At 38.2% G+C, this 27,255-nt stretch overlaps 1 protein-coding gene across 1 annotated transcript in view; it reads left to right on the top strand.

Annotated features, from left to right (window-relative positions):
- PPA1 (inorganic pyrophosphatase 1) overlaps positions 1 to 25,172 on the top strand; it is a 37,323-nt gene extending 12,151 nt beyond the window's left edge. The window contains exons 3-11 of the mRNA XM_059899669.1: positions 1,671 to 1,724; positions 2,804 to 2,923; positions 5,076 to 5,162; positions 12,723 to 12,849; positions 17,736 to 17,863; positions 18,139 to 18,224; positions 23,031 to 23,100; positions 24,223 to 24,265; positions 24,851 to 25,172. Of these exons, the coding sequence (XP_059755652.1) occupies positions 1,671 to 1,724; positions 2,804 to 2,923; positions 5,076 to 5,162; positions 12,723 to 12,849; positions 17,736 to 17,863; positions 18,139 to 18,224; positions 23,031 to 23,100; positions 24,223 to 24,265; positions 24,851 to 24,882 (747 nt within the window). The 3' untranslated portion in view covers positions 24,883 to 25,172. The remainder of the gene's footprint in view (positions 1 to 1,670; positions 1,725 to 2,803; positions 2,924 to 5,075; positions 5,163 to 12,722; positions 12,850 to 17,735; positions 17,864 to 18,138; positions 18,225 to 23,030; positions 23,101 to 24,222; positions 24,266 to 24,850) is intronic.
- Positions 25,173 to 27,255: the final 2,083 nt, after the last annotated feature.

Genomic DNA, 27,255 nt, shown 5'->3' on the forward strand with positions numbered 1-27,255 from the left:
TGAATCAGTGACTTTAGCTTTATTTGCTACTTTTTTTCTTGAGGCAGTTTATTCATTTGGTAATATTTTCTTTTAAACATCTAGCCAGTTTCCTTGGTTTTCTCTTCTCAGGTGACCTTTCATGTAGTAACAGCTCTATCTTGTGGACCTTTAGGGTATTACTGCTGTACCCTTTTAAGTTCTGAGTTGTTGGTGGACGTGCAGATCTTTCATTTTAACACCTGAGGCGTAGTGGTGGTGCTAGATAGACACAGGTCTCGCTTACAGTGAGTAGAATGAAATGTAATCGAAGATTGGGTCTGAGGTTTCCTACCCATGAACAATGTGTTACTTTTTCTAAAACCACCCAGTTATGACTTTACAGGGATAGAGCAGTTTATTCAGTCCTGGATTTAAACAATGTCTCCATTCATTGTGGTTTTTATGTTGTATGGAGTAGGCAGATGTCAGGAGGCTTGGAGCAGAAACTATGGAATACTATAGTCTCCCTCAGTAAGTGACAGAAGTTTGAGCCTCTTGAATGCAAATCTGTGGAGCTTTCTGCTTGGCTAAAATAGCAACAAGCTAATTATTGTCTGGAAAGCTTTGACTTATTCCCTTGTATTCAATAGCTTATCAGTCCCTGTTTTTTGATGCAAAGTGGCGAAGAAGTAATTCTAACAAGTGTGTAACTAAGTGATTTTCATTTTAAATCAACTGTTTAAAATATGCATTTTATAAAAGTAATGGCAGAGTTGGCTTCATGTGTGCCCTTTGTAGGGGTTTTAAACTGAAAAACTGAACTTAGTTTTATTCCTTGGCAAAAATAATTTTCTGACTATTTAAAGCTCAGTTTTAATTACAAAATGTATTTCAACTTGGTATTTGACTCTGGTGTGCAAAGGAGATGACAAAGTGTGATTTTTCATTAATTGGGTTTTTAAGCAGTAAGCATCTGAGAATTTTTTAATATGTCATCCAATATCAATTAGTCAATTTAAGGCTGTAAACTAATTACAATAGAACTGCTATTGGTTAAAATATTTTTGGAACATAATATTTTATCTTCAGTATCAAACTTCTTGTCTTTTTGAGTAGTACCTGATTTTTAAAAACAGCCTAATTGGGAGAATAATGTGGGTAATCAAGCTGATTGATTGTGTTTGAGGCTAAAACTAAAGTATGACAAATAAATTTTCTGATTTGGGGTTTGTCTTATAAACCACCTCCGAAATAGAAGTTCCAAAAACATTTTGAGTAAATGCACTGTCACTGGAGGATATGCATAGCCTTTGGAGACAGTTGCTTTGAAGATGGCCCTCTGCAGAGATACAAGTTCTGCTATGTTTAAAACTGTTTCCGTTCTTTATAGGAACATTCTTTCCACCCCACCCTCTCAACATTTTATTATGAAAAATTTACCATGTTTATTAAAACAAACAAAAACTTTAAAGAAAAATACAGTGAACAATCATACACCCACTAATTTCATTCTACAATTATTTTGCTGTATTTGCTTTATCTCTTCATCCATCAGTCTGCCTTACTTTTTGATGCATTTTGTTGAAAGTCCGTGACTTCAAAGATTTGATACAATGAGCAGTTTAACTTTGGAAGGACTGGGGCATACTCAATGAAGTAATAGAATAAATGAACTCCTGTGACCATCTCACCTTCTCTGTGTTTTGCAGGATGTGTTCCACATGGTGGTTGAAGTACCACGCTGGTCGAATGCAAAAATGGAGGTATGTTTCACCTTTGCTAGTCAGATGTAGGATATTAGTTTTGATCTAGTTGCACCGATTTGCTCAAGGGTTAAACAACTAATGTCCAAGGTTGTCCTCTTTTTAGTCCCAATCTATTTTCCAGCTGTATCTCCCATTGCCTGCCAGTCTTCTCTCTGTGCTCCGACTAAACTCAACCATTTACTATTTACAAATATGCTACAGACTTTCCTTCCGGCATTCCCAAAGCCTAGAATTACCTTTTTCTCTTCTGTCTTCTTCCCTTTAATTCCATCGTTGACTCCTCCAGGTAGTCAACAGGCTTGCTTCAGTCACTCCAGCCATAAATGATTTTATTGGAATTTTTGTCACATTTTGTTAATTTATTTCTTTTTAAAAAATTTTAGTTATTTATTTTTTTTTGGCTGCGTTGGGTCTTCGTTGCGGTGCGCGGGCTTCTCATTGCAGTGGCTTCTCCTGTTCCAGAGCACAGGCTCTAGGCGCGTGGGCTTCAGTAGTTGTGGCATGAGGGCTCAGTAGTTGTGGAGCACGGGCTTAGTTGCTCCGCGGCATGTGGGATCTTCCCGGACCAGGGCTCGAACCCACGTCCCCTGAATTGGCAGGCGGATTCTTAACCACTGCGCCACCAGGGAAGTCCCTGTTAATTTATTTCTGATGATACCTAATAGATTTGACTTTTCGTTATGGATATTTGTAACATTTTCTGTCACGTAATAATGCTTTTTGACAGTAACAACACTTCACATGTAATAGACAGTCAAATATTTGAATAATATTAAATGTTTTAAAGGAAAGCTGAAGTTAGATATTTTCTCAAATGTTAGGATTTATTCCAGCTAATTTTTGCTTTCTGGAATTAGTAAATGTTCTTTTTCCCTTCTTAATAGTTCCTGTATACCTCAAATGTTTTCCACTTAAAGGCTGATTATGGAGAAACTTATTTCAAATTATAAAAGTGTTAGGGGTAAAAATATATCATGAAAGTGGAACTAGTGCATTTCATAATTCATTTCCTTAAATCCCTATTTGAATAGTATTTCACATACAAATATACAATGATTTGAAATTTTTTATTTCAGATTGCTACAAAGGATCCTTTAAACCCAATTAAACAAGATGTAAAAAAAGGAAAACTCCGTTATGTTGCAAATTTGTTCCCTTATAAAGGATATATCTGGAACTATGGTGCCATCCCTCAGGTATGTCTCTGTGCAGTTGCTAGAAATGTACTTTTTAGCTTACAAAAATTTAACCTACTACTGTTAGTAAAAAAGATTTAAACACCTTCAAAAAGTTTTTGCTATAGTAGATTATAAAAACATAAGGGGTAATTAACTCATTTTAATACTTCCTTAAATAACTTATTTTCAAGATGAACTAAAAGGTAAATATTTACAATGTTTGAATTCACATTTGAAAGTTTGTTCTTTTCTGAAATATTTTTTTATATGGACTGGTTATAAACTACACAAATTCTTTCTTTACAGAACGAGTGGCGTATCTATTGAGAGAGGCCGTGTAGACTAGTGCTTAAAAGCACTGATCTTATGGCACCACACAGATGAGGGTGCAAATCCCAAGTCTGCCACTTTCTTTTTTTTTTTTAGATTTTTTTTGATGTGGACCATTTAAAAAGTCTTTATTGAATTTGTTACAATATTCCTTCTGTTTTATGTTTTGGTTTTTTGGCCGGGAGGCATGTGGGATCTTAACTCCCCCATTGAACCTGCACCCCCTGCGTTGGGAGGCAAAGTCTTAACCACTGGACTGCCAGGGAAGTCCCAGCTGCAACCTTCTAAAGCTTAAATCAGATTCAATATCACGTCCCTGCTTAAAACCTACCAGTGGCCCTCACTAAAACTGGAAATAAATCTAAACTGTCTATGAAAGCTTATCTAACTTGCCTCTGCTTCTTCCTCCCTGAGATGTTAATATTTTCTCCTGGGCTATTCCTAGTACATAGCTTGTGTGGCTATTTGAGGAATAAAGCACTTAGTACCTGGCACATGTAAGTTCTCACAGCTGCTGACTAGTATCTCTATAGTCCTGATTACTTTCTTTGTGCCAAGCTTTTTGTGGTAAAGTAATAATGGGATTCTGTTTCCTAAACAGTCAAAGCTTTGAGGAGGGGGGATATCTGCATTGTTTACCAGTTTATCCCCAGCACAATACCTGTGTGTAGTAGACTCTTATTTAATATTTGAATGAAGAATCACTAGAATCATGTCTACTATGAGTAAATAACATATATTTAATTCTGCTTTGGTTAAGCTAATGCTGTGGCACTTAGGATCTTTAAATGAAATATTCAATTTATTTTCTTCCTGTTGATAAATGGTTTGTTTTTATTAACCATTAAGTCTATTAAGTGGAATCTATTGTGAAACAATCTGTAAGTTACTAAAACATAGGTCAAACCCATCTAGCTTGCTAGGTAGTCACAAAGTCGTTTGCTTTCGTTATAGCACTTCACCTTGCGCTTCAATTGATTCACTATTTAGCCTTGAAATATCATCCCTCTGGGAACACATTGCTGAAATACTTACTCTTCTGTAGGTTGGATTTGGCTTTGTTGGGTCCAGTCTTCCTTTTCCCCCTTTACTTTTATCTCTCTGCCTTTACTCCAGCTGAGTAAGCAAACAAATTCAAGAAATATGTTCCAGATTGGGAGGGAAAAGAACCAAAACAACAGCTACACTTTAAACTGAACTTCCTGGCAGGCACAGGCCATCGCTTCTGTGAGCTGCTCTGCAAGGACTCTGTCTTGCAGTTTAGCAGGGAAGAAACCCAGCAATTTAAAGCTTCAGCAAATCCTGATTAAACTTTTTATTCTTGGCTCCTGGTCAGCGATGACATTTTTGCCACCAGCACACGTCATTTCCATCTTAATATTACCACCTACCCATCTCTGCTTGGAGATTTATTTTAAAGAAAATCTGATTAGTAGAAGATAGTAAGTACTAAAAGTTCATCAAAGCAGTTTTCTTTTACTATATTTTTTAAGTGAACATCTGGGTCTACATTTGTGTTTGCATATTGTCTCAGTTATTAGCTAGTTGGGTTTTGTTTGTTTAAAATAGCATCATTATCCATTTTAAAGATTAAATTTAGTTCCGCATTATGCGCTTAATAGGAGCCCAGCGTTTAGTTAAGATTATTGTGTGTAGTTAAGATTCTTAGATGTGAATAAAGAATTCTTTAAAAAAAAAATTCTTTTTAATGAGAATAAATAGCTGAAGATTTGTATTTTTGCAGAAAGATCGTGGGATGTTATCTTTCAATGCCAACATGATCCACTTTGTCATTAGCATATACAGGAATGATATACTGTGTCTTATTTTTTTTTTTTAGACTTGGGAAGACCCAAGACACAATGATGAACACACCGGCTGCTGTGGTGACAATGACCCAATTGATGTGTGTGAAATTGGAAGCAAGGTAACGGAATCTGAAATATTTTTCTGTAGAGTTGAGACGATATCAATGAAATATACAAACTTCATACTTTTAAAAATATTGTAAATAAAATATATGAATATTAGTAAAGTAATGATGGGTCTCTTTGGGTGACAAAAGCTTCCATTCCATTCTAAGCATTTCTACATTATAATTTGTACATTTAAACCTAGCCTAGAAAAAAATGTTTATTGTATGCATGTGTGTGGAAGAACTGGACATGTTCTGCATTGCTTTAGAAGGCAGATGAGTAGTCAGTAGATGAAGGCTACCAGGAGGCAACAAGGCAAACCTTGCCTAAGGATTTGGAGTGACCAGTGAATTGGCCCAAACCAGGTAACCTCATGAGCTGGAGATTTATGGTAGGGATTCCTCTCTCAAGTAGGGTTGCTCTAAGGTTCTGACTATAGTTATTTTCTTTATGATCTTTCCCAGGCTCAAGAAAATATTAAGTGACTGAAAAGAAAGTTGTCATTCAGTTGCTTTAGTCATCAAGTTCAGGCATATTGTATGACTTACCTAACTCAGTGACTTCTATAAAATAAAAGGTAAAGAAAGTACATTAACATAGGTATTTGAAATAAATTATGGAGGACTTATTCTTCAGCACAATCGATGACAGTTTAAAAAACATTAATTACCCTCAACTCTGATGGGACTAATGGACACTTGTTTAGCTTTTTTTTTTTTAACATCTTTATTGGAGTATAATTGCTTTACATTGTTGTATTAGTTTCTGCTGTATAACAAAGTGAATCAGCTATATGTATACTTATATCCCCATATCCCCTCCCTCTTGAGCCTCCCTCCCTCCCTCCCTATCCCACCCCTCTAGGTGGTCACAAAGCACCAAGCTGATCTCCCTGTGCTATGCAGCTGGTTCCCACAACTATCTGTTTTACATTCGGTAGTGTATATATGTCAATGCCACTCTCTCACTTCGTCTCAGCTTACCCTTCCCCCTCCCCATGTCCTCAAGTCCATTCTCTACGTCTGCATCTTTATTCCTGTCCTGCCAATAGGTTCTTCAGAACCATTTTTTTTTTTTTTTTTAGATTCCATATATATGTGTTAGCATACGGTATTTGTTTTTCTCTTTCTGACTTACTTCACTCTGTATGACAGACTCTAGGTCCATCCACCTCACTACAAATAACTCAATTTCGTTTCTTTTTATGGCTGAGTAATATTCCATTGTATATATGTGCCACATCCTCTTTTTTTTTTTTTTTAATTTATTTCTTTATTTATTTTTGGGTGTGTTGGGTCTTCGTTTCTGTGCGAGGGCTTTCTCCAGTTGCGGCAAGCGGGGGCCACTCTTCATCGCGGTGCGCGGGCCTCTCACTATCGCGGCCTCTCTTGTTGCGGAGCACAGGCTCCAGACGCGCAGGCTCAGCAACTGTGGCTCACGGGCCCAGTTGCTCCGCGGCATGTGGGATCTTCCCAGACCAGAGCTCAAACCAGTGTCCCCTGCATTGGCAGGCGGACTCTCAACCACTGCGCCACCAGGGAAGCCCTGCCACATCTTCTTTATCCATTCATCTGTTGATGGACACTTAGGTTGCTTCCATGTCCTGGCTGTTGTAAATAGTGCTGCAGTGAACATTGTGGTACATGACTCTTTTTGATTTTCTCAGGATATATGCCCAGTAGTGGGATTGCTGGGTCATATGGTAGTTCTGTTTTTAGTTTTTAAAGGAACCTCCATACTGTTCTCCGTAGTGGCTGTATCAATTTACATTCCCACCAACAGTGCAAGAGGGTTCCCTTTTCTCCACGCCCTCTCCAGCATTTATTGTTTGTAGATTTTTTGATGATGGCCATTCTGACTGGTGTGAGATGATACCTCATGGTAGTTTTGATTTGCATTTCTCTAATGATTAGTGACGTTGAGCATCCTTTCATGTGTTTGTTGGCAACCTGTATATCTTTGGAGGAATGTCTATTTAGGTTTTCTGCCCATTTTTGGATTGGGTTGTTTGTTTTTTTGATATTGAGCTGCATGAGCTGCTTGTATTTTGGAGATTAATCCTTTGTCAGCTGCTTCATTTGCAAATATTTTCTCCCATTCTGAGGGTTGTCTTTTTGTCTTGTTTACGGTTTCCTTTGCTGTGCAAAAGCTTTTAAGTTTCGTTAGGTCCCATTTATTTTTGTTTTTATTTCCATTTCTCTAGGAGGTGGGTCAAAAAGGATCTTGCTGTGATTTATGTCATAGAGTGTTCTGCCTATGTTCTCCTCTAAGAGTTTTATAGTATCTGGCCTTACATTTAGGTCTTTAATCCATTTTGAGTTTATTTTTGTGTATGGTGTTAGGGAGTGTTCTAATTTCATTCTTTTTTTTTTAAACTTTGGGTTCATTTATTTATTTATTTATGGCTGTGTTTGGTCTTCGTTTCTGTGTGAGGGCTTTCTCTAGTTGCGGCAAGTGGGGGCCACTCTTCATTGCGGTGCGCAGGCCTCTCATTATCGCGGCCTCTATTGTTGCGGAGCACAGGCTCCAGACATGCAGGCTCAGTAATTGTGGCTCACGGGCCTAGTTGCTCCGCGGCATGTGGGATCTTCCCAGACCAGGGCTCGAACCCGTGTCCCCTGCATTGGCAGGCAGATTCTCAACCACTGTGCCACCAGGGAAGCCCCCTAATTTCATTCTTTTACATGTAGCTGTCCAGTTTTCCCAGCACCACTTATTGAAGAGGCTGTCTTTTCTCTATTGTATATTCTTGCCTCCTTTATCAAAGATAAGGTGACCATATGTGCGTGGGTTTTTCTCTGGGCTTTCTATCCTGTTCCACTGATCTGTATTTCTGTTTTTGTGCCCGTACCATACTGTCTTGATTACTGTAGCTTTGTAGTATAGTCTGAAGTCCAGGAGCCTGATTCCTCCAGCTCTGTTTTTCTTTCTCAAGATTGCTTTGGCTATTCGGGGTCTTTTGTGTTTCCATACAAATTGTGAAATTTTTTGTTCTAGTTCTGTGAAAAATGCCATTGGTAGTTTGATAGGGATTGCATTGAATCTGTAGATTGCTTTGGGTAGTATAGTCATTTTCACAATGTTGATTCTTCCAATCCAGGAACATGGTCTATCTCTCCATCTGTTTGTATCATCTTTAATTTATTTCATCAGTGTCTTATAGTTTTCTGCATACAGGTCGTTTGTCTCCTTAGGTAGGGTTATTCCTAGATATTTTATCCTTTTTGTTGCAATGGTAAATGGGAGTGTTTCCTTAATTTCTTTTTCATATTTTTCTTCATTAGTGTATAGGAATGCAAGAGATTTCTGTGCATTAATTTTGTATCCTGCTACTTTACCAAATTCATTGATTAGCTCTAGTAGTTTTCTGGTAACATCTTTAGGATTCTCTATGTATAGTATCATGTCATCTGCAAGCAGTGACAGCTTTACTTCTTCTTTTCCGGTTTGGATTCCTTTTATTTCTTTTTCTTCTCTGATTGCTGTGGCTAAAACTTCCAAAACTATGTTGAATAATAGTGGTGAGAGTGGGCAACCTTGTCTTGTTCCTGATCTTAGTGGAAATGGTTTCAGTTTTTCACCAATGAGGACAATGTTGGCTGTGGGTTTGTCATATATGGCCTTTATTATGTTGAGGTAAGTTCCCTCTATGCCTACTTTCTGGAGGGTTTTTATCATAAATGGGTGTTGAATTTTGTCAAAAGGTTTTTCTGCATCTGTTGAGATTATCATATGGTTTTTATCCTTCAGTTTGTTAATATGGTGTATCACATTGACTGATTTGCGTATATTGAAGAATACTTGCATTCCTGGGATAAACCTCACTTGATCATGGTGTATGATCCTTTTAATGTGCTGCTGGATTCTTTTTGCTAGTATTTTGCTGAGGATTTTTGCATCTATGTTCATCAGTGATATTGGCCTGTAGTTTTCTTTCTTTGTGACATGTTTGTCTGGTTTTGGTATCAGAGTGATGGTGGCCTCATAGAATGAGTTTGGGAGTGTTCCACCCTCTGCTATATTTTGGAAGAGTTTGAGAAGGATAGGTGTTAGCTCTTCTCTAAATGTTTGATAGAATTTGGCTGTGAAGCCATCTGGTCCTGGGCTTTTGTTTGTTGGAAGATTTTTAATCACAGTTTCAATTTCAGTGCTTGTGATTGGTCTGTTTATTTTTTCTATTTCTTCCTGGTTCAGTCTCAGAAGGTTGTGCTTTTCTAAGAATGTGTCCATTTCTTCCAGGTTGTCCATTTTATTGGCATATAGTTGCTTGTAGTAATCTCTCATGATCCTTTGTATTTCTGCAGTGTCAGTTGTTACTTCTAATTCTGTTGATTTGAGTCTTCTCCCTTTTTTTCTTGATGAGTCTGGCTAATGGTTTATCAATTTTGTTTATCTTCTCAAAGAACCAGCTTTTAGTTTTATTGATCTTTGCTATCGTTTCCTTCATTTCTTTTTCATTTATTTCTGATCTGATCTTTATGATTTCTTTCCTTCTGCTAACTTTGGGGGTTTTTTTGTTCTTCTTTCTCTAATTGCTTTAGGTGTAAGGTTAGGTTGTTTATTTGAGATTTTTCTTGTTTCTTGAGGTAGGATTGTATTGCTATAAACTTCCCTCTTAGAACTGCTTTTGCTGCATCGCATAGGTTTTGGGTCATCGTGTTTTCATTGTCATTTGTTTCTAGGTATTTTTTTATTTCCTCTTTGATTTCTTCAGTGATTTCTTGGTTATTTAGTAGCATATTGTTTAGCCTCCATGTGTTTGTATTTTTTACAGTTTTTTTCCTGTAATTGGTATCCAGTCTCACAGCGTTGTGGTCAGAAAAGGTACTTGATACATTTTCAATTTTCTTAAATTTACCAAGGCTTGATTTGTAACCCAAGATATGATCTATCCTGGAGAATCTTCCATGAACACTTGAGAAGAAAGTGTATTCTGTTGTTTTTGGATGGAATGTCCTATAAATATCAGTTAAGTCCATCTTGTTTAATGTATCATTTAAAGCTTGTATTTCCTTATTTATTTTCATTTTGGTTGATCTGTCCATTGGTGAAAGTGGGGTGTTAAAGTCCCCTACTATTATTGTGTTACTGTCGATTTCCCCTCTTATGGCTGTTAGCATTTGCCTTATGTATTGAGGTGCTTCTATGTTGGGTGCATAAATATTTACAATTGTTATATCCTCTTGGTCTGATCCCTTGATCATTATGTAGTATCCTTCTTCGTCTCTTGTAATAGTCTTTATTTTAAAGTCTGTTTTGTCTGATATGAGAATTGCTCCTCCAGCTTTCTTTTGATTTCCATTTGCATGGAATATCTTTTTCCATCCACTCACTTTCAGTCTGTATATGACCCTAGGTCTGAAATGGGTCTCTTGCAGACAGCATATATACGGGTCTTGTTTTTGTATCCATTCAGCCAGTCTATGTCTTTTGGTTGGAGCATTTAATCCATTTACATTTAAGGTAATTATCCATATGTATGTTCCTATTTCCATTTTCTTAATTCTTTTGGGTTTGTTATTGTAGGTCTTTTCCTTCTCTTGTGTTTCCTGCCTAGAGAAGTTCCTTTAGCATTTGTTGTAAAGCTGGTTTGGTGGTGCTGAATTCTCTTAGCTTTTGCTTGTCTGTAAAGGTTTTAATTCCTCCGTCGAATCTGGATGAGATCCTTGCTGGGTAGAGTAATCTTGATTGTAGGTTTTTCCCTTTCATCACTTTAAATGTGTCCTGCCACTCCCTTCTGGCTTGCAGAGTTTCTGCTGAAAGATCAGCTGTTAACCTTATGGGGATTTCTTTGTATGTTATTTATTGCTTTTCCCTTGCTGCTTTTTTTTAAAATAAATAAATTTATTTATTTATTTATTTTGGGCTGCGTTGTGTCTTCGTTGCTGTGCGCGGGCTTTCTCTAGTTGCGGTGAGTGGGGGCTACTCTTTGTTGCGGTGCACGGGATTCTCACTGTGGTGGCTTCTCTTGTTGCGGAGCATGGGCTCTAGGCACACGGGCTTCAGTAGCTGTGGCTCGAAGGCTTTAGAGCGCAGGCTCAGTAGTTGTGGTGCACGGGCTTAGTTGCTCTGCAGCATGTGAGATCTTCCTGGACCAGGGATCAAACCCGTGTCTCCTGCATTGGCAGGCGGATTCTTAACCACTACACCACCAGAGAAGCCCTCCCTTGCTGCTTTTAATATTTTTTCTTTGTATTTAATTTTTGATAGTTTGATTAATATGTGTCTTGGTGTGTTTCTCCTTGGATTTATCCTGTATGGGACTCTCTGTGCTTCCTGGACTTGATTGACTATCTCCTTTCCCATATTAGGGAAATTTTCAACTATAATCTCTTCAAATATTTTCTCAGTCCCTTTCTTTTTCTCTTCTTCTTCTGGGACCCCTATAATTCGAATGTTGGTGCATTTAATGTTGTCCCAGAGGTCTCTGAGACTGTCCTCAATTCTTTTCATTCTTTTTTCTTTATTCTGCTCTGCGGTAGTTATTTCCACTCTTTTATCTTCCAGGTCACTTATTCGTTCTTCTGCCTCCGTTATTCTGCTATTGACTCCTTCTAGAGAATTTTTAATTTCATTTATTGTGTTGTTTGTCATTGTTTGTTTGCTCTTTAGTTCTTCTAGGTCCTTGTTAAACATTTCTTGTATTTTCTCCATTCTATTTCCAAGATTTTGGATCATCTTTACTATCATCACTCTGAATTCTTTTTCAGGTAGACTGCCTATTTCCTCTTCATTTGTTTGGTCTGGTGGGTTTTTACCTTCCTCCTTCATCTGCTGCATATTTCTCTGTCTTCTCATTTTGCTTAACTTACGGTGTTTGGGGTCTCCTTTTCACAGGCTGCAGGTTCGTAGTTCCCGTTGTTTTTGGTGTCTGCGCCCAGTGGGTAAGATTGGTTCAGTGGCTTGTGTAGGCTTCCTGGTGGAGGGGACTGGTGCCTGTGTTCTGGTGGATGAGGCTGGATCTTGTCTTTCTGGTGGGCAGGACCGCATCTGGTGGTGTGTTTTGGGGTGTCTGTGAACTTAGTATGATTTTAGGCAGCCTCTCTTCTAATGGGTGGGGTTGTGTTCCTGTCTTGCTAGTTGTTTGTCATGGGGTGTCCAGCACTGGAGCTTGCTGGTCATTGAGTGGAACTGGGTCTTAGCTTTGAGACAGAGATCTCTGGGAGAGCTTTCGCCGATTGATATTACGTGGGGCCAGGAGGTCTCTGGTGGTCCAATGTCCTGAACTCAGCTCTCCCACCTCAGAGGCTCAGGTCTGACACCTGGCTGGAGCACCAAGACCCTTTTGGGAAGTCTGAGGTCTTCTGCCAGTATTCAGTAGGTGTTCTGTAGGAGTTGTTCTACATGTAGATGTATTTTTGATGTATTTGTGGGGAGGAAGGTGGATCTCCACATCTTCCTCCTCCGCCATCTTGAAGGTCCCTCCTAGCTTTTTAAAAATTGCTTAAAGAACAATCTTAAGTTTGCAGAAATTTGGCATCTTCCTCATTTCCTATTATCCACCAAGTAAAACTTTTTTTCCAAAGTTTCATTCTGTAGTATTGACCTGGCTGTGGTTTTTTGACTTTCAGGTATGTGCAAGAGGGGAAATAATCAGGGTGAAAGTTCTGGGCATACTGGCTATGATCGATGAAGGGGAAACCGACTGGAAAGTCATTGCCATTAATGTGGATGATCCTGATGCAGCCAATTATAATGGTAAGAAATATTTGTAGGGTCTGAAGTCTTTATACTTAAATCTTACCCAGCACCAAACTTAACCTGTAATGACAGAGTTGTAAGCCCATGCCTTCAAACTGTGAAAGAATGGAGGAGCAAAACATTTGACAAAGCATTGTTATTTCTACTACTGAACTTCTGTGGTTAACTAAGTAAACTTTCTCCTTCATTCCAGGAAAGAAAAAATCTGGTAGTTTGTATTAAAAATCTGGTAGTTTGTATTTCTTGTTTTCTTCTTTCCTTCCCCACATGCTAACACTTAGTTGCTCTATTTATTTATTTTTAAAAATTTGAAAACTGAGATATAATCCACATGCCATAAAATTCACCATTTTAAAGTGTACAGTTCTATGGTTTTTGATACATACACTAGTCTGTTAACCATCACCACTGTCTTAATTCCAGAACATTTTCACCACTCTGACAGGAAGCCCCATATCCATTAGCAGTCACCCCCTATCCCCACACCACTCAGTCCCTGACAACTACCAGTCTATTGTCTGTCTTTATGGATTTGCCTATTCTGAAAATTTCACATAAATGGAGTCGCATGATATCCAGCTTCTTTCAGTTAGAATACTGGTTTCAAGGTTCATCCACATTGTAACGTGTATCAGTACTTCATTCCCTTTTTTTTTTTTGGTGGTAAAATTAACATAACATAAAATTCACCATTTGAACTATTTTAAAGTGTACAATTCAGTGGCATTTAGTGCATTCACAGTGTTGTGCAACTCACCACTTATCTCATTCTAGAACATTTACATCACCCCAAAGAGAAACTCTGTATCTTTAAGTAGTCACTCCCTATTCCCTCCTCCTCCCAGGACCCGACAACCAGTAATCTGCTTTCTGTGTCTATGAATTTGCCTATTCTGGATATTTCATATACATGGAATTGTAAAATATGTGGTCTTTTGTGTCACGTTTCTTTTACTTAGCATAAGGTTTTCTAGGTTCATCCATGTTGTAGCATGTATCAGTACTCATTTTTTTAATGGCTGAGTTATATTCTATTATATAGATATATATCACATTTTGTTTATCCATTCATCTGTTGATGGACATTTGGGTTGTTTTTGGCTATTAGGAATAATGCAGCTGCTATGAACATTCCTGTACAAGCTTTTGTGTGGACGTGTGTTTTTAATCCTCTTGGGTGTATATACCTAGGAGTGGAGTTCCTGAGTCATATGGTAACTCTTATGTTTAGCCTCTTGAGGAACTGCCAAACTTTTTTCCAAAGCGGCTGCACCATCTTACAGTCCTGCCAGCAGTGCATAAGGTTCCAGTTTTTCTACTTCTTTGCCAGCACTAGTTGTTATTTATCTTTTTAAATTATAACCCTTCTAGTGGGGTGTGTCTTTTTATTTTTGAGTTATAAGAGTACTTATATGTTTTGGATACTAAACCTTTATCAGATATATGATTTGTCTGTAGTTTCTTCCATTTTGTGGATTTGTCCTTTCATTTTCTTAATGGTATCCTTTGAAGCACTCAAGTTTTTCGTTTTGATGTAGTCTTATTTTTTTATTGCTTGTGCTTTTGGTATCATTATCTAAGAAACCATTGCCTAATCCAAGGTCACAAAGATTTAGTTACGTTTCCTTCTAAGAATTTTATAAATATAGCTCTTACATTATTTCTTTCTGCTGTTTTACAGAGTACAATCTCATATATATTTAAATATATGCAAATTTATATGTAAACTCATTTAAAAAGGACTCAACACCAACCTTTAATAGTACAATGGGAAGAAAGATGAAAAGAGTCTGACTTTTTGTTTCAGATACTTCTGTATTGACTAAATTTTGTACAATGAGAATGCATTCCTACATTTACCTCTGATTCTAAATGTAGGAATGTGTGTCCATTTTCACATGTGCTATTTACACAAGAGTGCACATGCTAAATAGCGTGCTTTGGCCACAGTTAATGAAGCTACGCCATCATTACATCTGCACAATTTTCTGGGTGTCATTTCCCTGCAGTAGAGGTTATTAGGACCCTAAAATTTTCTCTGCGGGGCTGGCCCCATGATGCAAGCAGTATGCAGCTTTCCTTAAATGTCAACCTAAGGCAATGTCCATCATCAGTTATAACTGGAAGAGTATTAGGTAGAACTAACTAAGAGTAGAACTCTTGACAAGCCACAGCTTTGGGAGGGATACACACAGAGCCATGGAAGAGGATGGCCTACCCAGTAAAGCAACCAAGTTGGCCATGTTGATCCCCTTTGTTATTGTGGGCCCACGACGGCCAGTAACCCTTCTGCCTCAGTTGTGGGCATCAGGAAACTGAGCATTTTATGCTCATGGTTGCAGGCTGGTTAGAGGCTGAACCCAGGGAACAGCACAGAATTGGTGCTGTCTTTGGTAGGATCTTTTTTTTTTTTTTTAATTTATTTTATTCTGAAATTCAATGACTTTTGGGGGGGCTATTTTTATATTTTAATCCTGGGGTTGTTTTTTGTGGGTTTTTTTGCCATGTGGTTTGTGGGATCTTAGTTCCCTGACCAGGGAGTGAACCCGGGCCCTTGGCAATGAAAGCAGAGTCCTAACCACTGGACTGCCAGGGAAGTCCTTGTCTGGTAGGATCTTGATGTGGCATCAGGAGGCAGTTCAGGGAGCTCTGCAGATCACTGGCTTTGTCTGTATGTGTATAATGTACAACTGGAGGAACAAAAATTGACTGAGTTCTTTTTTCCTACTTTTTTCCTCTGGGTCTGGTGTTCACGGTTCCCTAGTCAGGATCCAGCATACCTTTCAGTACCTGGTTCACAGTCAGTGAGTTAATCAACTCTTATATTTTTCCTTGCTGCAATATAATACAAAAATATGTTTGATCTTTTTCTCCAGTTCCTGGCAAGGAACTCCTAAAACACTTGGACTTTCCTGAGTGCCGAGTGTCTTTTTTATTCATAATGAGCCCCTTTCATCACCCCTGAGTTTATGCTAATAAGGTGACTTACGGTGGGGCCCCTAGCTAGCCTCAGACCAGTTCAGTCAATAGAAAAACTGAATGATTATAGGGTGGGAACCTCCAGCCCCAACCACTGACCTCTGGGATCGGGAGGGGAAGCTCCATAAAAAGTCTGGAGTCACGAGATGTAGAGCACTTGTAAGTTGGTGAACATATTGAATTGCTGGGAGGGTGGCACGCCTCCCCACCAGAGGGCATGGAAACTATGCACCCCGCATACCGTGCCCTATGCATCTCCTCCATTGGACTGTTTCTGAGTTGTATCCTTTATACTAAACCAGTAAACATAGTACAGTGTTTTCTTGAGTTTTGTGAGTCTTTCTAGCAAATTATCAAACCTGAGGAGAGAGTTGTAGGAAACTCTGATTTATAGCTGTTGGTCAGAAGTGTGGGTGGCCAGGGACTTGCGACCAGCATCTGAAGTGGGATCAGTCTTGTGGAACTGAACGTTCTGACTGTGGGACCTGATGCTAACTCCAGTTAGATAGTGTCATTATTGAATTGAATTGTCGGACACCCAGTTGGTATTCCTAAGGAATAGAACTGGATGGAAAATTTGTTGGAAGATACCCTATACTTGTATTTTGGATTTCTGGATTTTCAAACTATTTCTGTATCAGGTGATACGTTTTATATGAATTCTAAGTTCCTTGAAATTTATCAGTGTTTAAACATTTCCCAGTTCACTTTGTAACCTTTCCATACTTTTAGTGGTACCCTGATAATAAAATACATGGTATTATTTAACTATGTAGATTATAAACTGGGCTTAAGCAAAGTTATTTTATAGAAATATAATAAATAAGCTATTGTTGAATGTATCCCTCCTTCCAATTACAATTTTCCTGATGGATTTTTTTGTTTTTTGCACATGTATCTAATATTTGTTTGCATGGAGAAGCAGTTCAGTCATTTAAACTTGAGTTTGATGACATTGAGGCTAGGCACTGTTAATGGCTGTACAGAAACTTTTAAAAGTTTTTTTACACAGGACACTTTTTTTTGTTGGCCAGAACTAAAGTATTGTGATACTGAATGCCTATACTGTAGAGTGAGAAAAGCCTATTCACATTTAATATGTAACCTGTCAATGAATATGTGTAATGCATTTTTCTTGTCTTTTTGTATGTAATTTGGGTGTGATCCTCGAATACAGCCTCAACCTGTCTTTTGGTATCTTCTGTCCATCTCTTAGAAATTATGTACACCTGCCAAACTATTCTCATTATGTAGCTGCCAGTTATTTCTCCCTTCTCTTATCTAATAGGAGTCACTATGGTACTGATTGTTCTCTTAGTATACTTAATGTCCGAGCTATTTTAAGACACTAGATGATTTCCTTTTATTTATTTATTTATTTATTTAATTTATTTTTGGCTGCGTTGGGTCTTAGTTGCTTCGCGGGCTTTCTCTAGTTGAGGCGAGTGGGGGCTACTCTTCGCTGCAGTGCCCAGGCTTCTTACTGTGGTGGCTACTCTTGTTGCGGAGCATGGGCTCTAGGCGCGCAGGCTTCAGTAGTTGTGGTGCAAGGGCTCAGTAGTTGTGGCTCAAGGGCTCTAGGGTGCAGGCTCAGTAGTTGTGGTGCATGGGCTTAGTTGCTCTGCGACATGTGGGATCTTCCCAGATCAGGGCTCAAACCCGTGTCCCCTGCATTGGCAGGCGGATTCTTAACCACTGTGCCACCACGGAAGCCCTGATGATTTCTTTTTAATGTGTGTATGTGTTCTCTTCTCAACAAGGTGTTAGCTCTCACATTGTCTTGAAAGTTTTTGATAATCCATCCCGTAGCTCTTTCAAAGTAAGCACTTGATATTTTTATTGAATGCATAAATAATTACGTACACATCTTGCAATCTGAGAAGAGAATCTTATTCTCTTCTTAGATATTAATGATGTCAAGCGGCTGAAACCTGGCTACCTGGAAGCTACTGTGGACTGGTTTAGAAGGTACAAGGTTCCTGATGGAAAACCTGAGAACCAGTTTGCTTTCAACGCAGAATTTAAAGATAAGGTAATGTGTCACTCAGAACTGTAGCTTTAGGCCTATTTGTATTGAGACTTATAATTTAACCATATTGTTACCATCTAAAGACAATATGATCGTAAAACAGATGTCTAAAGACACACCACAGGCTTGATGTTGATTTATTCATTTAAATTGTTTTCTTCCATTTTTGATACAAAGAAGTGATTCAAAAGAGACAAAGTTATCAGGCTTGGGAAAATATTGAGAATAAGAAAAGAACACGTTTCTATTATTCTAACGTATATCTCTTCAAATTATAGGACTTTGCAATTGATATTATTAAAAGCACTCATGACTATTGGAGAGCATTAGTGACTAAGAAAACTGATGGAAAAGGAATCAGTTGGTAAGCATTAACTCTTTTCTGCATGTTTAACACACAAAGCAGACTAGCTTACTCCAGAGGTTTTAATTACCTTAACATACTCCACCGTTCCATTCACTTAGGGAAAGAGACTGGTTTTGTCAGTGCTTAAGTCAGTAGGAAGTGTAGACTGAAAGAAAAACCACACAACGGGAAGGTTGTGAGTTAAGTTTTATTCGAGGACTATAGCCTGGAAGACAGCCTCTCAGACAGCTCTGAGGAACTGCTCCGGAGAGATAAGGGAGGAGCCAAGATATACATGAACTTTTTTGCTGGGAAAACATGTACTCAAGCATAAAAAGATTACTGCTATTCATAAAGAAGAGACCTTTCAAGTTAATGATTTTAGTGTTTTTCTATGTATGGGAAGAGGCAAGAATCTGGGGTCATGTGAAATTTTTTCTTAGAAATGCATGTTAACTATCTAGGGGCCAATATACCCAAATGTTTCCTGGTTTTCTCCATCCTGAATTCCCCTCAGGGCTCACTGTCCGTGGGTGACTGTAGTGGCTAATGAAATGGCTTGATCCTTGTAGAACTGGAATGGTAGGCAACATTTTTTTTCTTTACAGAAGGTAACTATATAAACAACTGAAAAATGCCACAAGATACTCTCTGAATAAGTACAAACTAAAACTATAAAGGGCACAGTGAGATCAGAGCTTTGTAAGGCTAACTGGGAAAACCTGCCTAGCATCAGGGTGCTCAGAATGGGATGGGTATAATCAGGTTGAGTTCAAGGGTTGGTATTCTCTGATGTGAATACGTAAGGTTCATTACAACTAAACCAGGATCTACTATGCACACTGAATTAACTACTACTACTAATAATAGTTAATATGATTGAGCAGTTAATATTTGCCAAGCCTGCAACACAGATGCAGGGAGATTAAACTTAACCAAAGTCATACCACAGTAAGCGTTTTGGAGTTAGGACTCGCATCCAAGTCTGTCTGGCCCCAGATCATTTTTAGTACAGTACTTCCTCTTTTAAAGATTATAAGAGAATGCCCACCATTACCACTTAACTAGTGTTGTTCTGGAAATACTAGTTGATGAAGTAAATAAGAGAAAGAAGATGCAGGAATATTAGAAAAGGGGGAGCAAATTGTTGCAGATGATATGATTGTGTACCCAGAAAACCCTAGAAAAAAGAATTCAGCAAGGTGAATGATTACAAAAAGAGCATATATGTACATTGCTAGCTTTCTATATGAAGTGTAACAGAAACTATAATGGAGGAAAAGATCTCATGTAGAATAGTATTTAAAAACAAAACACAGGGGCTTCCCTGGTGGCGCAGTGGTTGAGAATCTGCCTGCTAATGCAGGGGACACGGGTTCGAGCCCTGGTCTGGGAAGATCCTACATGCCTCGGAGCAACTAGGCCCGTGAGCCACAACTACTGAGCCTGCGCGTCTGGAACCTGTGCTCCGCAACAAGAGAGGCCGCGATAGTGAGAGGCCCGCGCACCGCGATGAAGAGTGGCCCCCGCTTGCCACAACTAGAGAAAGCCCTCGCACAGAAACGAAGACCCAACACAGCCAAAAATTAATTAATTAATTAATTTAAAAAACAAAAACAAAAAACACAGTGTAAATAAGAAACCTGAAGGTCCCAGAAGAAGAAAAGTTTAAGACTCTATTGAGAAATATAAAAGATGTTAAATAGAAAGGTATAATATATATTCATGAATAACATTCCGTCTCATCTAGAAAAAATCTGCATCTCAGAATAACGAGGGAAATTCTGAAAAAAGTAAGGGTAGTTGTGGTGAGGAAGAGTGTTAATTATTTTGGTACTGTTTAGTAGTATTGTTTTACTAAGAATTTGGTACTGAAGAAGAAAGTCAAATTATTCAGTTCTGTTAGAGTTTGATAGACCTAAAGTAGAGCTAAAGATGTATGGGAATTCAATTTATAATAAAGAAGGTATTTTAAATGAGTGTTTGGACCAACTGCCTGTTTAGGAAGAAAATAAGACTAGATCTCTCTCTTGCTCCTTACATGCCTTATGCCAGATATACACACTGGCAACGACCCTCATGGCTGTGGCCGTTTCATTTTGGAAAGGTGCTGTAACCGGGCCGGTGCTCCACCAGGGCCCTGTGCAAGCAACCCAGCACCAGTGTTCTTACCTCCAACTACTTTATATCCACATGTTAACTGGGTGCTGGCTGCAAACTAGGGTTTGTAACCCTAGTCTTACATCAGCATTTAATTCCAGACAGATAAATTGTAATGTGAGAAAATTCTAGAAAAAGTGTAGGTGAATTTATTCATTAGCTTGTAGTAGGGAAGAACTTTCCAAACAGAAGACAAACTCAAAATCCATAAAAGAAAGATTTACTTGTGGTGTTATTTTTTTAATGTAATTTTTTAAATTAAAATCTTTCAAGATTTGTTTATTTCATTAGTAGTGGAATTAGTTTATTTTTATTTTTTATTTTTTTGGTTGTGTTGGGTCTTCATTGCTGTGCGCGGGCTTTCTCTAGTTGTGGTGAGCGGGGGCTACTGTTCGTTGCGGTGCACAGGCTTCTCATCGCGGTGGCTTCTCTTGTTGCAGAGCATGGGCTCTAGGCATGCGGGCTTCAGTAGTTGCAGCACGCGGGCTCAGTAGGTGCAGCACGTGGGCTCTAGAGTGCAGGCTCAGTAGTTGTGGCGCATGGGCTTAGTTGCTCCGCGGCATGTGGGATCTTCCCAGACCAGAGATTGAACCTCTGTCCGCTGCATTGGCAGGCGGATTCTTAACCACTGCGCCACCAGGGAAGTCCTCATTTTATAATTTAAAATGCAGCTCAGAAAGATAGTGTTATCCCCCAGTAGATTTGCAAAATTTTTAAAAATTAAATGATAGCCGGGATGGCAAGAATATCTATATCTATATCTATCTATCTATCTATCTATCTATCTATCTATCTATCTATCTATCTATCTATGTACATGGTTGGTGAGAGTTTAAATGGGTACAACCTTTGTGAAGGGCAATTTGACAATATTCAGCCCAAAATTTTAAATGCATGTTATTTCTTTGTAGAACCACTACTAGGAATGTATCCTATAGATATAGTCCCAAAAGATTTATGTATAAGGATGTTCGTTGCAGTGTCATTTATAATAGCAAAAAGTTAGAAACAACCAAAATGTAAATGGTTAAGCACATCCATATAATAGAACAGTATATGTCACAGTAAAAAAAAAGTTCTCTATATGTTGATAAGGAAAGACGACCAAAATATATTAAGTGAGAAAAGCAAAGTCCATAGTAGTATATCTAGTATGATCCCATTTATGCAAGGTGAGATACACACACACACCCCAGCATCTGTTTATATTTAAATTTTTTTTTCTGGAGGGAAACGAACTATAGATAATGATTGCCTTTGGAGACAACCTTTTGGAGATGGGAGGGAGAGAGGCTTTCAATTTGTGACTTTCTGAATTTTCTAACTACATATGTGTATTACTTTTTTTTATAAATGTCATTTTATCTGGGTAGTAAGATTTTTTTCTGATTATGAGAAAATCCTAATGTAAAAATAATTCTCAGGAATCTTCTGTTCTGTAAGTCAGGATAATGTCCTGTAAAATGCAAACATTGTCTCTCCACAAACATAAGAAAAACTGAGCACACTTACACATTTGTGTGAAAATGTACAATCATGAGACTTTGCTTTTAATAACTTCTCTATTTTGTGGTGTCCTATTATTTCTATGGAAATGGGCTTAATGCATGTTAAGTGGCAGGTAACTGAAGATATTTCTTTTTCATTTTAATAGAATATTTCTGATCATACCCATGTTATAATAGTACACAATAATTTAATACATAGGAAATTTTGAACTATAGTTAACCAAAAAAAGTTTTTAAAAAATCATTTTAATCACAGTTTTTCTTATTAATCACAGTTAATAAGAGTAATAGATACTCTTATTAACATTTAGTTTTTTCTTTTTACAGTCCTTTGTGTACAAGTATAATATTTTCAAAAATAGGATCATATTGTATATACAATTTGTTTTATGGTTTAAAAAAGTTAACACTATAAGCATTTCTCATGTCATTAAGAATATAATACTCTTATACTATATAACATTCCATCTGTGTAATATTCCATCTCATGGATAAATCATTTTTAGTCATCCCTGTTGTTGGACATTTTGGTTACTTCCAAGTTTCCACTCTTACCAATAGTGAAATCGTGTATGTTGAACATCTTTGTACATCATAGTTTAAATCGCTGAGTTCCGAGATGTGGAATTTATCTGTCAAAGAGTATGTGCTTTTTAAAAGGTTTTAGACACATTTTTTTGTTTGTTTTTTTATATTTTTCTCTTTTTCTTTTATTATTTTGTTGTGGACACATTTTACCAGATTCTTTTTCAGGAATATTGAACCAGGTGTTACTCCTGCCAGAGTGTCTATCTCAGATGTCAACACTAACAGAAACTGGATTTTTTGTTTTTTGTTTTTTTCATTTTATCTAATTAGGAAAGATATGTTTGTCATTTTCATTTGCATCTTAGCTCTTTCATTGAGAATTACACTGCATTCAATCACATACTTTAAAATCTGAACTTGTTAAGGGATTTGAGTAAAATTGACCACAAGAATAGCTGTATATTAAATAATTAGAATATTTAATATAGGTGAGAAAGCTTTCAACTAAGCCAGACTTGAATCTCATCTGGCCTACCACCTTCAACTTGTTATTTTTAGCAAGAGAGAGTTTTAATAAGAGAGAAGTTTTTGTTACTGTGACTCATGACAACTTTCCTTTGTTCAACAGCATGAATACCACAGTGTTTGAGAGCCCCTTCCAGTGTGATCCTGATGCTGCCAAAGCCATTGTGGATGCTGTAAGTAAAGGTTTCCTTGAAAAAGAACACGCCTGGTGGCCAAAAAATATGGTGTTGAATGGGGAGGGAAGGTACCTTCAATAAATATTTGAGGATGTCCTATACACATATTACAATGTGAGATCTTGAAATTACAAACCATAAATACAAGTAGACATTTGACTGAGGGGAAACCTGAGGAGGGTCCTAGCCAACACTATACTGGGCAGATAACAAAGTAGGACAATTTGTAAAAATCAAAATGACTCCAGAATGTTCTAAGTAACCCAAGTGCCTGGGTACTTATCATAAGCCATTTTTCACAGAAGTACCAATGGAAACTTATTTGACTTGGTCATAGCAAGGAATGAGAAAGTTACCAAATTTCAGGTGACATTGCAGGAGTGGTTTATAGTCCTAGAGGAGAATTTCATGTGAGGAAGTAAACTGTCCATCAAAGAAATAATTTTGTTTTTGTATTATTTTTAATGATCTGATTTGTATTAACCTAAAGACTGAAGATTGTCTAAAATTATTCTCATTTACAATATTAAATAAGGAAAACAAAAGAAAATGAGGTCTGACTTTACAGCCTTGTAAACAGGGTAATACAAGGGAAAAGGACAATTTAATGATGAAGCCAATACATTTAGATTTATTTTTATTTATATATGAATTTTGACAAAGTTGAGATGAATAAGATAAATTGGAAGGGAAAAGCCATTGGTTAACAATCATAACTTTTCAATGAGAACATTCTGCCTACATTTTATATATATGTGTGTATATATAAAACCTTTATATATACATATGTTGGTTTTTTAATTCTTTATTTCAAAAGCAGTTTTTTTTAATTGGAGTATAGTTGCTTTACAATGTTGTGTTAGTTTCTGCTGTAACAAATTTATTTTTATTATTTATTCTCCTGTATGTCATTAAAAGCTAAGAGGTTTGAATTTGTTAGCATTTCTTAGCAGCAGAGCAAGCTTTGCATTGTTACTATCTATTGTAAATTATTTTTAGAACCTAAAAATTGGGATAGTTGTCTTCTGTTTAGATTCCTTTTAATCTTTGTATCAGTATACTTTTTTAGCGTATTCTTTTTCTGGGATTAGACTAATACATTTTAACATTTTATTTTAGTTACCACCACCATGTGAATCTGCCTGCACAATACCAACAGATGGTAAGATCTATATCTAGTAAAATTACATTAAACATTATGCATATGTGTGGGAAAATTACATCTGTATCTATAGATACCTCTTACATACCACATACATACAGAGAAAGAGAGGGACGGGGAGAAGAAGCATTTTTAGAGTTACGTAGCACATGTGGGAAGAAAGATAGCTGTATATACCACCTTTAGTGCCACCCATGTGACAGCATGACCATGACCCACTGTTCTCAGAGCTCCTGGTAGATGCCTTGTGGAGGTTGGAGCAGGCTGGGCTCTTCGTCCCCATCTGGCCCCAGGCTGCTTCACCCAGGAAACAGTTCTTTCCACCTTTAGATGTTAGAATTCTCTGTAAGGTTCTTCAGGTGAGAATTGCATGTCCATAGGATCAGCATCAAGAGTAAAGAAGCCCAAAAGAAAACACTGGGAAATTACCTGGTTTTGTGTAGTGAAGCTTTGTATGTATGTAGGTTTGTTTTAATGTAATCCATAGGAGGATACCTTAAAGCAAATATGTTATTCATTGTTATATGTTGGGTGTAATTTTGATTCCTAACAGGGATTCTAATTTTTTCTTTTCTCTGACTACAGTGGATAAGTGGTTCCATCACCAGAAAAACTAAGGAAATTTCTCTGGAATACAAGCTGATATTGCTGCATCCTTTTCGTCTGAAAGCATTAGATGCAAAAGTAGTAACTTTTCCAAGCTTTAAATTTATAGAACTAATCAATCAAATTCTGCTGTGACCAATCCAATATATCCATACTGTTATCCATCTAAAAGCATCTTTCATATCGACTAAGATAACTTTTAGTTCCTGCTTAAATATCAAGACAGTTGTAGTTTGGAAGTCATCTGTGAATAAATGTCCAAGATAAATACGTATTGGATGTATATGTTTGCCATGTGTTAGGAAATAAAATTATTTTGTTGAAACTTGGTTTATGATATTTTTATTTTAATCTGAAGCCTAACACTACCAAGCAGGCTTGGGTGCTGTTTGGTATTTGTTTTCTGTGAATGATCTTATAATTCACTTTTATTTATTAGACTAAAACTGACTTTATTTGTAGGCACCTGAAAATGAAATCCCTTATATTTACAGCAGTCTTGATACTATACTCTTACCTAATTCCGATCATCCCATCGTGAGCCATCAGCCAAGATAGTTTTGTGATTAAATTCGTGGCTTTGGAGCTGTGCAGACCTGAGTTTTTAATCCTAGCCCGTCTACTTATTTAGCTCTATAATCTCAGGTCAGTGTTGGCATCCACTGACTGTGTTTTCTCAATCAAGTTGTGATTTTCTTGGTTGGTGGTATGATGGGTGATTGTTAGTAATATCCTAGACATTTTGTCTGTTATGTTAGGAGACACTAGGATCCATTTAAATCTTTTACCAGGCATCACCCTATTTAGGGTTAGCACATGGTCTTGGCCTGCTTTTGTGGACTGTGGTTTCAATGGCAGTTTAATTTTCAGCAGCTTTGCAGTGTTATTTTGGTCAGCTTGGTTTATCTGGTGCCACTGGGGCTTCTGTTGGTTCCTGCTGGTGCTGCCTGAGGGGGCTGAGTATCTCTTGGTGGAGGAGGAGAGTATTAGGCTACAGGGATAAAGAAGCTTCCTGAACTGGTCTACCCATTATAGATGGATTTCTCCCTCAGGCTCAGCTCACCCGCCTACCTAGGTAACTCTTGGTGGAAAAGGGGAGTCTCAGGCCTTGTGGGGAAGGAGAGTGCCTCCCTGGTTGTTTATTTCTGCCTGGGCTCCCAGTGAGCCCCCTTGCCAGGTAGTGTCATGCCCACCAGAGGGACCCCCATTCCCTATGGGGGAGGTGGAGGAATGAGCCTATCTGGACTGCCTTCTGTTGCTAGGTTAGGGGTTGGGAAGGACTCTTCTCCTCCTCCTGGTGGTGGTAGGATGCATGTGCCCTGTCACTGCTGTTCTCTGGTCCTGGGGGCCCAAACCAGCTCGCCTTTTTAGCACCTTTCAGAGTTCTTGGCTGTGTCTTGTAATCTCCAGGGTTTATAGCTGTGCTTAGCAGGAGAAGTAGAGAAAAACAGGTCTATGCCTTCTTGTCTGGTCCAGGACCAGAAACATCAGCATTCAGATTGTAGTAATATTTCTCTTATTCCTTTTATAAGATCTGTTTTTAAATGCTGCCTCAGTCATTGTAATATGTGGTTTCTGAAGTGATTTGTTAGGGTAAGAAATATGTTTTCTAATGAAAGACTATACAAAGTGGGGGACTTCACAAGTATCGGTCCAATAAGTAGGAATCATCCGCCCAAATTTATGGAAAGGAAAGGGGATAGAACACTAGTCAGAAGAAATGTCAGCAATAGTTCTTCTGTGTGAGACCCTCTGTAGAAAGCTTCCGCTCCTCTGTTCAGGTAAGGAATGTGAAATACTCTTGTACTCACTTGCTAGGCTACCATAACCAAGTACCACAAACTGGATGGGCTAAACAAGAGAAATGTATTGCCTCACTGTTCTGGAAGCTAGAAGTCCGAGATCCAGGTATCAGCAGGCCCATGCTCCCTCTGAAGGCTATTGGGAAGGATCTGTTCCAGGCCTCTCCCTGCTTTTGATAGTTCCTGGCTTGTGGCAGCATAACCCTAATGTACACAAGGTGTTCTCCCTGTGTGCTTGTTACCAAATTTCCCCTTATAAGGACATCAGGGGAAAGAATTCCCTCGGGTCCAGTGGTTAGGACTGTGCTTTCACTGCCGTGGGCCCGGATTCAATCCCTAGTCTGGGAACCACAGGTTGTGTGGCACGGCCAAAAAGAAAAAAATACGAACATCAGTCAGGGCTTTCCTGGTAGTGCAGTGGTTAAGGATCCGCCTGCAAATGCAGGGGACACGGGTTCGAGCCCTGGTCCGGGAAGATCCCACACGCCACGGAGCAACTGAGCCCGTGCACCACAACTACTGAGCCTGCGCTCTAGAGCCCACGAGCCACAACTACTGAGCGCATGTGCTGCAACTACTGAA

This window comes from Balaenoptera ricei, chromosome 16, assembly GCF_028023285.1.
Source record: "Balaenoptera ricei isolate mBalRic1 chromosome 16, mBalRic1.hap2, whole genome shotgun sequence".
NCBI classification, from domain to species: Eukaryota; Metazoa; Chordata; class Mammalia; order Artiodactyla; family Balaenopteridae; genus Balaenoptera; species Balaenoptera ricei.